General features: G+C 43.3%; 1 protein-coding gene across 5 annotated transcripts in view; it reads right to left on the reverse strand.

Annotated features, from left to right (window-relative positions):
* Positions 1–15,946, reverse strand: part of LOC308323033 (uncharacterized protein) — a 75,507-nt gene that overhangs the window by 20,863 nt on the left and 38,698 nt on the right. For 3 of the 5 annotated variants that reach the window (XR_013964793.1, XM_080774624.1, XM_080774621.1), the window contains exons 1-6: positions 8,255–8,411; positions 6,352–6,764; positions 5,774–5,970; positions 4,891–4,994; positions 4,138–4,241; positions 1,973–2,237 (exon numbers count right to left, since the gene is read on the reverse strand). Coding sequence is in view for 4 of the 5 variants with exons in the window: in XM_080774624.1 (XP_080630750.1) it covers positions 1,973–2,237; positions 4,138–4,241; positions 4,891–4,994; positions 5,774–5,970; positions 6,352–6,513 (832 nt within the window). In the remaining variant the exon portion in view is untranslated. Of the gene's footprint in view, positions 1–1,972; positions 2,238–4,137; positions 4,242–4,890; positions 4,995–5,773; positions 5,971–6,351; positions 6,765–8,254; positions 8,412–15,946 lie in introns of those variants that run through there. The other 2 variants (XM_080774623.1, XM_080774622.1) reach the window with 2 other exon arrangements.

A 15,946-nucleotide genomic window follows, 5' to 3' on the forward strand; every position in this document is an offset into this window, starting at 1 on the left:
CCTGTATGGCGGACTCAACGTAGCTGCGGGGATAAACCCTCACCAGGCGCATCTCTTCCACTACAGTGAACGGCAGAGTGACTGATGTTAGTTTGCCTCAAACTTTACTCTTTTACCTGCTTTTTTACTAACACTAACATTACAAAGATGTCCAGAACATCGAGATGAACCTGTGTAGTTTATGGCTGCTCCAACAGTAGTGGCAACATAAAAAATAAATAAATATGGAATGTCAAAATATCCACCGCGGTGGCTGAGACCAGAGCCATTGAGTAATGGTTGAGACAAAGCAGTGAAAGGTCCTGAAAGATACATACTTTCAGTCTTACCCAATACCCAATCTTTCTGTTTTATGAACACAAGGCTGCTGTATTTTATAACTCATACTAAGCATTTAAAGTATGAGGTATAAAGTACAGCAGCCTTGTGTTAATAAAACGAGATTTGGTATTGGGTAAGACTGGCGTTATGTATCTTTCACTGCTTCGTCTCAACCATTACTCAATGGCTCTGGTCTCAGCCACCGCGGTGGATATTAGACATTCAGTTTTTTTTTTTTTTATGTTGCCACTACTGTTGGAGCAGCCATAAACTATACACAGGTTCATATCGATGTTCTGGGCATCTTTGTAATGTTAGTGTTAGTAAAAAAGCAGGTAAAGGAGTAAAGTTTGAGGCAAACTAACATCAGTCACTCTGCCGTTCACTGTAGTGGAAGAGGTGCGCCTGGTGAGGGTTTAAACCCGCAGCTACGTCGAGTCCGCCTACAGGAAATACGTAGGCTGCGACCATGAGACCCGCTACGGAATCGGTCTATACAGCGCAGCCTGCGTCTGGGAGCAGTTCTGATTGGCTGCCTCGTCTCCAGCCATGTTGCCTCAGAATTCTTTAGGGTCACTAATTTGAGCATAACAGCGGAGCGCTGCAGCTGAAAAGTTTCTTAACGTCAGCAGCAGAGCCACAGTCCACAGATAATAATAATGCAGCTGGTAATTAATTGATTTAATCAATTTGGGCTTGTTGGACAACACACAGATCTATCACTCATCAATCTTCAATCATGAAGCGACTTTATCCTTCAGGAAATTATAAAAAGATAAATAAAATGTGTAAGGATGAAATGTGGTGCCCCGGCGGCAGCAGCAGCAGCAATGCAGTGTTCTGTTCTGTGAATTAATACTGCCTCCGTGCCTCGTTTTGATAAGGCTGTGTGGTAGGATTGCTCATTTAAGAAAAATGTCGGTGAAGTTTTACTGGAGAAGGGAGAATGCATGCGTTGTGTTTTTAGCAGCACCAATGCACGGAGAGAGAGAGAGAGTTGCGCCAGCAATGCGATCTTAAATGTTATGTCTCAGGTTGTATTGGTGTAAATATAATTATTGCTCGAATTGAAATCCGAATGGCTCGAATTGCTCGAATCCATGTGGGTTTTTAAAACGAATATCCGAATCCAATTTTTGGACAATTACGGCAGCACTAATGTGGAGCCTAGAAAATGTGCTCGGTACTGTGGGTCACAACAACCAGGTAGAAGCTTGTTTATAAGTTATTGTGGTGCTTCTGTCACCATGTCCGCTTTTGTTCAATAGAACTTCATGATGCATTAGCCTACACTCAGTGGTCCCTGGAGCAACCAAGCGGTGAGACCAGTTTATCAGATCTCTCTGTCCAGAAGTGTACTGCGCATTTTTGCGATGTGGCACACCTAGGCTACTACCACGTCCCCTTTTGGCTAATCAGTGTAAAAAGTGAATCAGTTCTAAGTTTTGTGCAAATCTGTTCATAACTGCCTGAGATATCATGCCAACAGGCAGACAGAGAGGAGTGGACAAAAACATTACCTCCTTTTTCAGGGCAGAGGTACTCATTAAGTAAGGGTCACATGGTGTGTTATTTGATACGTGAATGCAAACAAGTCAAAACTAGACAGGTTTTAGCAGCCATTGCTGTATCCAAGCTGCCATTCACTCACTTTCCGTTTCTTTGCTGCTGCTCTCCGCTACCCCACAAGCCACCTGTTCCAGCTGCCCCCGACTGATGACTTCAGCATGGGGTGTCTGGGGAGAGGGGGCGCTTCGTCCCCTAGCAACCCGCCTTGAGTCATCGCGTTCCCATGGAAACACAGACGAGGGACTGGCGAAGACATCCGTTTGGTCCGACCGGTGGCGGAGGGGCGTATTCTTGTTCTGTTGTCGTTGGAGTGAGGATGTGGGAGTGTCCGAATACTGGAGTTGTTGCTGGAGACAGACAAAGAGACAGAAATGTGATTTAGTTATTAAGTTACATCCCTAACCCATTAACCTAAACACAAGCAACCACACAGTTAATAATAGTCTCTTGTTGCCTCCCGTTCATCAGCCAGGGCTAGAGTTCTCAATCTCTGCCCGAACCAGACCTTACCCGACCCCACAGAACCCAAGGCTCGTTTTTTTTTAAATATAATATTATAACGAAAATAACCATTCTGTTGTTTGTGTAATGTATTTATTTAATATGAAGAGGGCTGAGCTGGTGAATGTTGGCGATTAACTTTTACAGTTTAGGCTATACTATTATGTGACTGAACTGGTGGAGGAGGAGGCGGCGATGATCAGCAGCAGCACACCAGAGAAGTGACAGAATAGAACGGTGGTTGTTGAACTTGCTACCGCTGGCTGGCCTCTGGTTTGCCAACCAAATGAGCTGCTTAGTGCTCAGCATCAACTATATAACTTAAGTTAACTAGCCATATGCTTAAATGTTTTATAAGACCATTGATTCATCCACAATAGCTCATTTTGGAAACGTTGGGGCTTAACGAGACACTGCTGTCTCGTTGAACCCAGCTGGGTGAATAAGCTAAATTAGGCTACCCAATCTCACCATGGTAAACTCTCCATATAACTATGAAAGCGCTAATGTTAATGTTCACTGCATGCATACACGTAATATACTTACATGATGACCAAGCAATGTTACAGTCCACTGTAGGCTACAGCTACCTGGTTTCCAAATTGTAGCGCTGTACAGCTATTTAATTTCCCCATCGTAGCGCAGCGCACCTCGTTGTGCCCACTGCCCAAAATAAAAGATCTGCAAGCTGTCGACACGCAATCGAGCAGCATGTTGATTATTTGTATGTCTGTTCTTTTGGTTCGGCAACGCACATTACGCGTGGTATGTGGGTTTGAGAGGCAATGATTAATGTGAACGATACAGTAACCTATAGTAGATCGCTGCTACTTTGATTCAGAAGAGGTTTACTTGCTGGAAACCATTAGAATGTTGGAAATGGAACATTATCAGCCAATTAACGTGAGTTACATAAATCCTTTATTTCGGCGACTATTAGTCCGTTCTCTGACACACTCGTCTCAATAACATTTGATCCACAGCGCCAGTCGCCGTGGATATTTTTTTCGGGCCCAAATTGCCCAACATTATGGTAATTATTATTGTCGGGCCGAGCCTCCGGCCGACCCAGTTAGGGTAGCTTTCAGGCCCGATGAGAACTCTAGCCAGGGCGTCCTATGGAGGGGAAAGAAATTGGTTGGAATAGCGTGTCCCTTCCATGCGCTACTTCCCCCCCGTCAGGTAATAAGAATTGGCCTGCTCACTCCTCACGCATTGAAGGAAGCATGAGCTTAGCCCAGGTTGGCAGAGGGAGAGTAGCCCCCGGGATTACAGCTTTAGGCAATTGGCAATTTGGCACCGGGTGAAAAAGGTGTTACAAAATCACGTGGAATATATATAAAAACATTATCCATTTGTAACTCTGGGAGTGTCAGAAGTTTTCACTGTCCAAAGAAAACAATAACGCACATCTTCTGCTTCTTGGTGCTGAGCCAAACTGCAAAAATAGAATCATGAAAAACAGGACGGTGGCGCTCAACTCACTTTTAAATGCTCAAAATCTTTATTTACGTCAAACAGCCACACATTTGCCAGCCACAGTCTTGTTTTTCAGGATTTTTTTATTGTAATGCTAAAATTACAGAGTCGGTTTCACACAGAGCTGTTTGAATCTAATCCTACAACTCCCATTTCTAGAGCTCACAGTTTGCAAAACCACACGGGCGGGACACCACCAGTCGAGGCTTAAAACTGCTTTAGTGAGACCGGCGTGGTGTCGGCTGGCACACATTAGTAGTCACTCACCCTGACGTCTCTCTCCCCTCCTCTGTGCCCTGGATGGTCCTTGTTCCCACCTCCTGAAGGACTCTCGCCTCCTCTGTACCCTGGATGCTCCTCCTTCACACCTCCTGAAGGACAAAAGCACAACATTTGGGTTGAGTTCCGTTCCACGACTGACGACCAACACCCAGAACCATGAGAAACAATACAGCTGGAGCGCTTGTGGTCTACTGTGTTCTAATAACAAAACAGGAAGCAGAGAGCACGGCACTGTAATCCCTAGAGAAAGACAGCAATTGGGGTAGGGAGAGAGAGGGGGGGGGTGAGAGAGAGAGAAAAAGACAGACAGACAGAGATACTATGAGTCTATGATCAAAGGGATATGGACAAAGTGTGATGAGAAAAGGGTGACTGAGAATTGGGAAATAAATGTATGACATCTCAGCTGGCTTCAGAATAGTTTTCCAGTATAAACAATGCTACAATCCAGTACTATAGAAATTGAATGTTGTTTTAACCAATCTCCAATATGGTAGACTATTTGGATATAACCAGCATATGCAGTGGTTGGAGGTGCTCTTCCAACTATACTCCTACTGTTACCCGTTATCTATCCACTTTGTGCCTTGTGGCACATAAGGCCTTCTAGAACGTCCTACAAAAGCTACAAAAATAATAATACATTTGAACCCTGCATACACAAAAATAAGCAGTGTGAATGGGCACACAGATTCAGTCATGGAACCAGAGTGTACAGAGACTGACAGAGAGCCGTACCATTGCGTTCCCACGGCGAGGCCATGTTCCAACATGGTGTGGAGAACAAGTTGGAGTCTGCTGTCCGGTTGCTGTTCTGCAGCTTCTCCAGCTCCACCTCCAACCTGGGAGGAGAGAGAGAAAGAGTCAGGCATGGAGAGAGGGAGCCAGGGATGGAAGAACATAAACAATTGGAGAAAGGGTGACAGGAACAGAGACAGATAGACAGGGAGGGAGACAGAGCTAGAATAGAAACGGAAACATGGATACGGCGGGGCACATGGGTGGAGTTGGATGGATGCGTGTGGTGTTGTTGTGAAAGGGGCATCAGAAGGAAGTGGAGCGGTGAATGAGGCAATTTGTGACGTTACTAGATGACACCGCCCATTTGTTTGTATTGTATTATTCTTGGTTGTTATTTTACCATTTTAATTGATTGTTAGGGCCCTATTTTTTAATCTGACCAAGTCAGATGGGGCAGCAGCGAGTACACTGGGTTCCCCCCTCCTGCTCCCATCTGGGAACTCACAGGCAGACTCGATGCTCCAGCCACCAAACGGCCTGGCCAATCAGCGGCAGCTAGAGGCGGGATCAAGGCGGGATTGTAGAAAAATGTAAAAAGTAATAGTTCAAATGGCCGATCTACAAGCTCACAATGTGTCAATGTAGATCTGCTAGTTGAACAATTAGAAAATGTTTTTCAAAATAGTAAAAAAAAATAAAAAGGCAAAGAAGTTTAGGTATAATGGATAAGACAATGACAAAAATAGGGCCATTATTGTTAATCATCATCATCATGGCTATATTTTATCTTGTTATTGTAACCCGTTTTTTCTTAAAGCCCTTCAGAAATAAAGCGTATTATTATTATCAACATATAATATTATTTCCCCACCATGCTGACCTTTTGACCTCCTGTGTGAGGTTGTGGGTGAGGGAGCGGGCGGCCTCCAGCTGCCCCTCCAGAGAGCACACCAGAGCCTGCTTGGTGTGCGCCTCTTGAGACAGCCGCTCTGACGCACGCGCCGCTGCCTGTGTCTCCGCATACGCCAGCTTCAGCTCCCTCTGCACATCTTGCAGCTCCCCGTGTGTCTCCTCATGCTGGGCGGAGGGGGGGGAGGGGGGGGAAGGAGAGAAGACGACAGGCTAAGCTAATGTTCCTTCCTAAAACGTCTCTCATTTCCTATGGTGACTCAAAACACCAAAAAGGTTTATTTCTGGAAGCCTAATGGGAAGTAGGCTTGTTGTGAGTATGCAGACCCTGCAGCTTGCGGTTACGACCCGGCCTAGGACAAAGAGTGGACTCCCTCCTCCCCAGTCCCCAAATACATCCCCTCAACACAGTTTTACATGTTGGAAAATGTTAAATATAAAATTAAAAACAATCTGTAGAACAAGCCGAGCGTAACTACTGTGGTAAAATCCTCAAGGGTTAATTTATCAGTATCCAACTGTCAGTGTTAAATTAACAGTATGTACTACCTTGATAGTCTGTTTGTTGAGGGTAGCCTGTGTGTTGTCCAATTGAATCTGCCTCTGTTTGTTCTCTCTGGACAGTCTCTCCTGTTGGACCTGGAGGTCCTTCACTTTCTGCAGAGCTCGACCAGAGAGCCCCACAGTCCAGTCCTCTTCGGCCCAACTCATCTCTCCCTCTGCCTGGCCTGTTCAAGCCAGTTTGGCTGGTAAGCAACACTCTCTTATTCAATTGTTGTTGTTGTTGATGTTTGGAATTCACAAACTACTAGCTGTTGGAATGTGTTAGTTCCATGTTCTGGTCCCAGGCAACAGGTGAAAGGATATAGGAGGAGGGAAAGAGCCAAAACCACCCCCGGGATTCCAGCTGTCAAGAAGAAGGGGTGAGCACTGCAGTACTACTGTCAACCAGGAAGCATAGTCTGCAACAAACAATAAAAAAGGCAGTGCTGTTAAGTAAGGTGCAGGTCACCGTCGTCAGCGTGCTCGTGTTAGTGTGTGTGTGTGTGTGTGTGTGTGTGTGTGTGTGTGTGTGTGTGTGTGTGTGTGTGTGTGTGTGTGTGTGTGTGTGTGTGTGTGTGTGTGTGTGTGTGTGTGTGTGTGTGTGCGCGCGTTGTAACCAAGAATGCAATCACATACCACATTAGTCTGACATCCACTTCATAAGATGTGTGTGCACAGTGTGTTGTGAAAGGGAATTAATGCACTCGATGCACTTTGTCTCAGTCCTGTCTGTGTGCTAGCTGCTGCAAGCCTTGTAAAGTCCTGTCTTCTACTGTGTTGTGTTACTTCGAGGCTTTGGTCCCCTAAGACAGTTGGTTGCTAGCTCTGTGCTGCTGTGACTCACTGTTTTCCAAGCGGACCGCCTGCCAGTTTCCAAGCATGTTTCAAGTTGAAAATAGCTAAACCCATGCACGCGCACGCACGCACACACACACAGACACACACCCTCTATAAATGTTAAAAGTTAACTTGCTGAGACTACATCTAATTTATTTTGACAGGTGTTTTAATATAGAACGCACTCTTTTGGAGGCATGTGTAAATGTGAAAAGACAAACACACACACATAGCCCTGGTCCAGTGCTTACTACTGTAGTAAATATTTAAGAATGAAGAAAAGCTTGATTCGAACCCGAGGAGGAAAACATGGATTCGTGTTTTGACGTGTACTCTAGCCTCAAGGCCATAAACCCGTCTTATGTTATAGCTTGGATTGGGCCACGCGTTGTCATTGTTCACACATTATGTCATGCTTTACTGCCTGTTCACACAGATGTAGGTAAAGTCAAAACAACCTGACATGCCAACTCCAGGACTCCTGCAGTTACAACTACGACATCATGATATACACATTTACATTTAGTGCCTGGTACAGACTGTACAGTGATGTTCTAACGTTGCATGTCAGATATAGCCTAACGTTAAAAGTATATAGTACCCGTCCCATACCCATCACCACGATCCACAGCAGATCTGTGACAGCTGCGGATAGCCCCGCTCGGAACCCTACGTAACGTAAGGTTTCTGACATTTGGATGACTTAAAGTCATCCAAATGTCATAAACTTTGTCATAAACTTTACCATAGTTTTCTACAGCGCCTCTGCTTTCTAGAACTGACTGCGACGGCAGATCTGATCACGCGGTTCAGTCAGAAGCTTCAAAAAGTAACAACAATACAACATACATTATATAGCCATTAGATATTAGTTGAACCATTGACTAAAATAAATAAATAAATTGTCAGTCAGTTATATAGGGGGGGGGGGGGGGTCACCTGGCTGGCTTCGAAAAAAGAAGGGAGGAAAAAACGTTTTCATCACTGGGTAATGTTTGGAGTAGCTATTTTCAGCACGTTAATATGTCAGAGAGCGCGCCCATGCTAGAAAAGCCCACTACCCCACACTTACCATTCACTCCCCGAGTTGGCTGGCTATGAAAGATGATGGTAGTGGTGAACCATGAATGTATGAACGGTTACTTAATAATACCTTAATTAAAGCTAGCGACCGATATGGTGACAATTTTCCTATCAGAACAAGCCGCCGCCTGACAACAACGCCACACACAAAAGTCAGTCCGTTTGGCACGAGGCGGGGCGGGGGCTGGTGACGTAGTGAGGAGGGGGGAATGTTTGGGAAAAGAAAGTTGGTCCATGGGTAGATTATATCTATATCCCATAGCCTGTAAGGACGCTTACGCCGTGATTGGCTGTTGGTTAGTTTGTCAAGCAACAGCTGATCAAATAATAAAATGTTTATTATCCGAGATGAAATAATTGAAATAATTAACAGCGTTAAGTCTAGTTTAAATATTTAATATGTTTAATATGTTTTAACATTGTAGGCCTAGCCTGCTGTACTGTTTCACTTTCAATACTGCTAATAATCTCTCTCTCTCTCTCTCTCTCTCTCTCTCTCTCTCTCTCTCTCTCTCTCTCTCTCTCTCTCTCTCTCTCTCTCGCTGACATTCGTCCCTCCGGGCCATGGGATGAAGTTTGTCAGAGGCGTGAACCGTGAACTGACGACCTCTAGTGATAGAAAGATGATACTACCAGCAGTGATTGATTGGAACGGATCGTTTAACAAGAAAAACAAAAACAAAAAAGATACCACGTATTTATTCCAGTAGTGGAAAGTTACATCACTTTACTTGACTTGATCGTAGATCGATCGTTCCCGGTTGGGAATATAAATAAATAAATGATTGCCAATATCAATATATACAGAATATACAGTCCCACTAACTTGACTAGGCTACACGCTACACTGTGTGTGTGTGTGTGTGTGTGTGTGTGTGTGTGTGTGTGTGTGTGTGTGTGTGTGTGCGCGCGTGTACGTGTGTGTGTATATAGTCATGATTCATGAAGCCGTCCCTACATCACATCACATGTACAGCAGTGCCATACTGAAATAACAGTAGTAGGCCTATGGCGAAAACTTGACTTACAGTGCCACCTTGTGGCTGAAACTTGGACAAGCACAATAAATCTCCCTTGAAAATTACTTGGGCACTTTAAAAGAGGCTAACCAAATAAAATACTGGAGCACTCTGGGTCTGTACGTTTTTATTAATTTGCAGATTTGCAGTGGGTGACTGATTTCGTGCCCAGGTAATTGTCCTTTTAATATTAAATTTGTCCCACTGTTGAGAACTGAGCCCTTCTACCCACAACTTGGCTGAAGGATTTTGACTTAATTAAAGGTATATTCAGTGATTTAACTTGATTCAAATATCACTTCTTTTTTGTATTGTTGTGATAATCCTCCGACTTGCAACTTTGCTGGAACTAGAGATTCAAGTTGTTTTATCCACATATTCTTATAATGGAAAGTGAGTGGGCATGGACATTTCTATGTAACTCCCATTAAAAGATGGCAATTACCTGACCTGTTCCACCTATCGTACAGCATGGCCCAGCCTAGATCTTTGATTGAGAGGATGGGACACTCTCTCTTGTGAACTCTAACAGCCTCTGTGGGTTAAACCTGCCTCTGTTACTGTATGTCAAATAAAAGCCAAATGCTGCTATGTCTCCACTGCCAAGGGCAAATCAGAGCAAACAGGGTGGCCTAAGAGAGAGTAACTGTACAGTCCCAAGGCACATGCAGTCCCTTCCAGACTGTGCTGGCTACTCCAGATTGTGCTGACCTGTATCAATGAATGTGATGTTCAGTCTGATGCAGAGGTCTTAAGGCTCATACATAGTCTGGATTTTCGGTGATTAGGTGACCACCGAACTACAACATGACGTCACCAGCCGCGGTGCTCCGGTGGTCAGCTCACCACCGGAGCAGTGGTCACCTCACCACCGAAAATCCAGACTATGAATAGGCCTTTACAATGTCCATGTGGGTTCCACAAACATTTGAAGAACTAACTGCCCTGATACCTGGCACCTCAAAGAACAATGTTGTGTTTTTACATGGCAGGAAGCACTGTCTGGCTGAGAGATAGATATAGATATCCTCGATCTAGTCAAACATTCTGGATGAGGAATGAAGGCCTATAACTAGGAAATACCCCACTGCTGTTTATTACCAGTGATTATGCTAGTTAATTAATTGGGAAACAAGATAACAATAAAAGGGCAAGTCAAATGGGTGGAAATTTCTATACTTGCTTGTTTGTTTCAGTCCTGCAGGGATTACAGACTTACAGAGACATGTTTAATATATTAGAACTAAATAACAACTTAGCTAAACTTAGATATTTTGTCTTCTAATTCAGCAGGTTAGAATTATCAATACGGCCGGCAGCAACTGCATTGAGTTTTCTGACTGAACATGCTTTGTACATGACTGTGACAGGAGTTTCCTGACTGAACATGCTTTGCACATGACTGTGACAGGAGTTTCCTGACTGAACATGCTTTGCACATGACTGTGACAGGAGCGGCGCTCATTTCTTTTTGAGAAACAAAAATAAAACAAACAAATAAAACATCTTAAAATCCCCAACTGATATTTTCCCTCTTTTAGCTATTATTCCACTTCTCACATTCTTCACATCATCATGTTCTGCTTCAACAATGAAAATAAATGTGTATCTTCCGAGCAAGTTCAGGCAGATCAACTCAAGTGTGGGCATCACTTTCAACAGTTGAGCAAGCTGGCAGCTTATCTAATGCCTCCAATGCCACTTTTGCTCCTCTTGCTGTCAGTGATATGTGGCATCACTGCATCTTGGTATGCTTTTTGTTCCCACCACCTGTAAGGCTCTGTTTTCCCCTGTGGGTTTTATATTCTCCTGGGGGGGTTTCGTTCTATCTCCATGCTCTGAAATCAGTGTCTGTTATGCTGAGCATGGAGTCATTTGAAGCAGAGCCTGAACGCTAAGAAATGTAATATTCACGCCTGCATTTACATCAAATAGAAACATTTCTAGTCTACAGTAACAGTACATTGACTTATCGGACTTGACAGTTTTTCTAATATCCAATACACTAGTATTAGTGCAATAGTTTAATGACACTATTACGATGAAGTCCTGTAAATTAGTTTTTATTCTGCCCGATTGACTCTCATAGGGATATTTCACTTTCAAACATGTTTGGGGTCATTTTAATGTCTACTCAGGCTTTGGTGTGACCAAAATGGCATGGTGTGTGTGTGTGTGTGTGTGTGTGTGTTGCCTGGCATTCCCTCCTTTTCCCCTCTCCCACCGTGTTGACTCGATACTGTCCTCCTATTACATTAGGGGGGCTATGTTTTTTGTAATACTTTTTTAAAACAGTTTAAAAAAGAAAGAAATATCCCTTTAAGCTCTATTGCAGATTGCACAGTAAATAATCATGGGGGGATGCTAAGAACGTAGCCTTGTCCATCCATATCTAGGCCAACTATCTCCTTCTCAGTATCAATCTTTCTTCTTTTTGATCTTTCCATCAAACATCCTACTGTAGCTGCTTCAGCATAATCATCTTCTTGATAGTCTTTAATCACTTCCACTTCTCTTTTTGCCAGGGCACACTGTACAGCTTCTTGATCTCCACAACACTGAACGCACTTTGATTCCTCCTTCTTTGAATCAAACTGTACTTAACGTAGAGATAGTGCGAGAAACAACACAATCGAGATAGTGCGAGAAATGGCACAATCGAGAAAACGGCACAATCGAGAAAACGGCACAATCGAGAAAACGGCACAATCGAAACGGCACAATCGAGAAAACGGCACAATCGAGAGTGCGAGAAACGGCACAATCGAGATAGTGCGAGAAACGGCACAATCGACATAGTGCGAGAAACGGCACAATCGAGAAAACGGCACAATCGAGAAAACGGCACAATCGAGAACTTGAACTCAACTTGAACTTCATCACCACATTCCGGCAGCAGAAATGTGACTTAGTTATTACCCGTTTTAGGCCTTATTAGAGATGGGAAATCAAGATACTTTAATATGGGTGTATAGGTTTCACTTCTATATTGGAGAGCACACTGTGCACCAAGCCTCTGCAGAGGACACAGGAACCACCAACTTCAACCTGACCAGAGCTGTATATACCTGAAGAAAAAGAGCTTCCACTATAGGAACAAATCCTTGTGCTTCTGTTATTCAGGCATATGCTCTACAACTGCCGGCCGACCTACCTACCTACCTACCTACCAAGTATCTGCGACAAATAGGTAAACATCACACCAACAGTAACAGCTATCAACATTAGTGGCAGCACTAGAGAGTACTCTAAGTACAATATTCGGTCCCACCAAAACATATTCTCTTTTTTGGGTAGATTTTTACAGTAGTTAGACAGGAAAGGGGGAGAGAGATGGGGGGAAAGGTCGTCGGGATCGGGAATCAAACCCGCAACACACTGTCAGGCTGGTAACCTGGGTGCCTGGACCGCGCGGCCGGCCCAGGCCCCACCATAGCATTCTCATTAGCTGTGAATATTCATTACAGCTGTGTTCACAGTAGCAAGACATGATGTGCCATTTCGTTGACTATGACGATTGGTTATTCCACCAAAAGGCCATCAATTATCTTACCATCACCTCATTAATCTCCATTCCTAATTGGCTGCCTGAGAAAGCCTATGGGCCTATATGACCTGTAACGCAGTTTATTTTAGCACATTTCAACAGGGCAATCCCGAGTGCTTTAAACAAAACCTGAAATGGAATCAGCTCAGTATAAAAATGAAGGAATGCATAAAGAATGATTCACAAGTCACAACTCTCCACAAAATAATCAATCCATCCATTCATCCTTCCATCCATCCATCCATCCAACTACTTAACTATATGACCAATTAAAAAGAGAGTGGACAATCCAGTGCACAAAAAACGCAATTTTATAGAGCTAATACTGTTTGCATAGACTATTTTAACTGCATTGCTCAAACAGCTAACATTTAACAACATTACAACATTTATCCTTAATGGCCGATGTAAATGTCATGAGAGTGAAGAATGTCCCCATTAAAATGAGAAAAGTATGCTCCTCAGAGTGCAGATCTCCACAAGGCCAGGTTGCCTACCCAGGCTGTGGGACTGTGTGCCTCGTCAGGACGGTAACAGGATAACCTATCCTGTATCCGTCAGGACACGGGGAAGTTGTGGGAGAATTTGTACGACAGACTGTGCAACTATTCGTGTTTGTGGTGCCCCCGTGGGCAGAAGGGAAAGGGCTTTGGGAGATGCTCTGTATAGAGGCCCCTCAACATATTCAGTTCAGTTTGAGGATGAATGGATATTGCGGTGAAGTTATAAGCCATTATTTTTGTAAGAAATAACATCCGGTATTAAATGATTGGGTGAATGTAATTTACAGACAAACGATATGGAGTATGAAAATCTGGTTTCACAGACACTGACACATGTAATGGTGCATGAGGACATTTGTGCCTAATTTGGTGAAGAAAAAAGAATCCTGTTTCTGTAACAAACAGTGGTATTGGTATGTTGTTTAGATGCCTCTCAATGCGTGATTAAATTCGGGGGGAAATCGGTTCAGTTCATGATTTGTGGGATTTTGTTGCAAAAGGACCCCATCCGTACATTTTTGGAATTCAATCATAGCCAATCGGAATGAAATATGGAAAGTCTGAGTCCAGAGATAATGGCCCTCATTCATCAACGCGGTGTATGCCCAAATATTGGCGTATGCCAGAAGGCATTTATCATTCCAGCATGAACTTTGGCGTGCGCCCGGCCAAATATCGTGTCAGGTCGGTTTAGGTTCACTCCTAAAATGTTAATATAAAACTGTATAGCCTATGTACAGTATATACATGTAAAAAAAAAAAGTAAAAAAGTTGTGTCATATGAAATTGGTAGGAGATTTCCAACTTTGCGAGCAATTAAAATCGCGCAATTAAAAACAATATAACATGTTTACAATGTTACTGTTTATGCTAATCAAACAGTGCTTTACTGGCTTTGTTAAACATATGCGAGCAACTTGTGAAGATGATTCGGAAGCGCAGCCCCCGCCTATAATCCCTGTGATATTATAACATTTTTATTTAGGCATAAATGGACTGCACACCTTTGTTTCCAAGTGACAATGACAATATAGCTTTCCTATTTGCAATTGTATTCACCCATTTAAATAAGTGCTTTAACAGTCAAACAGGCAGATCTGGTCATCTGGGTCAGATAGGCTGAGCTTATGCGAGATCATTTTCGGGAGTCGGGACGGGACCGCGGCAGGCGTCGCTGTTTAACCCATTCTGACCTGAGATCAGATTCATACGAGGTTTCCACTGGACACACACTGGGTCTGATTAACCCATTCTGACCTGAGATCAGATTTAAAAAAATGTCAGTCGTTCTTCGATTTTTCAAAAAATAGCAGATCTACAAGCTCATAGCGCGCCACCGAGTGGCGCGCTACGAGCTTGTAGATCTGCTATTTTTCAATAGCTAAAGCATAACATGATGCCAACACCAAAACGGGTTCCCGTTCAGAATGGGTTAAACAGCGACACCAGCATATACCAGCACACACCACTGACACCAGCCTTCATCCATATGTTTATGATTCATTCATCAATCACTCCATAAACATTGATTATGAGTGCCTTGCCAGGCTATCTCTCAGGCATCACGCAGTTTCACTGGGATCGCCTTCGCCTACTGCTTTAATTAACGTGCACTGCCCCTCACTTCACACGGGTGTGATTTTTGGTTTCTCAAAAGGCCCAAAATGAGGCCCTCATCAAAAGGCCTAATCGAAATGACGGTGATATAGTGATCACAATATCACCCCCTCCACAAGCCACTCCCCCTTTATCATACAACAGCAGTTATGGGCGCGGCTTCAGTTCAGGTGTATCACCAATCACCACCCATCACCACCCACCAGGCAAACCAGGCATACTTAATGAACGGGTGAGTGTGTGTGCATGGCCACATAAAAACATAATTTTAACACTTTCTGTACAAAAAAAAATATTTTTTCTATTATAATCATATCTGATGATCATGTTTCAGGGGGTAAAAAATACAATATCACGGCACTCCATCTTTAAATGAGTTACTGTAAATGTTCTGTCTACTCCGGGGACGTTGTGGGCAGACTAACAGTTTTGTTGTTAATGTATATCGGCCATATACATACAGTTGACAGGGTTAACCAACTTTGGGACTAAAGTTTCACTCCTGTAACTTGACACGGGGCTTAAGTCTTCACTAATCTACGATGACAAATTTTACAGCAAATGCGCAAGAATGTGACTAAGGGTGTTGAAAAGAGGATAAAAGTACAACCATTTAAGTTGAATTTGCTACAGCAATCAGAGTCACTTTTTTGACATGCACGTTTGTGCTCAGAAGGCATTTGTTCTGCTTGTCAGCACAAAAGTCCAATTGGAGGAATCTTGTATTAAAAGAGATCAGCACATTTGCATGTTTTCAGGATGGCTGCCTTGATTCTTTGCGTGCATATAGAGCAGTGAAAAGTAAAAGCTAAGATTTCATTATTTCATCTGTCTGAGCTGGTTGGGTACAGTTGTACATTCATAGATGCAATTTAATCTCCTGCTGTCTATCCACAGATATCGAGCGCCTTCAAAAATTATATATTTTGGATTAAACAATAACTATACAGTTATATTTTATAAAAATGAACCATAGTGTGTTATTTATTCCCGTC

Source organism: Protomyctophum bolini (genome assembly GCF_963924005.1).
Source record: "Protomyctophum bolini genome assembly, chromosome: 10".
Lineage (NCBI taxonomy): Eukaryota > Metazoa > Chordata > Actinopteri > Myctophiformes > Myctophidae > Protomyctophum > Protomyctophum bolini.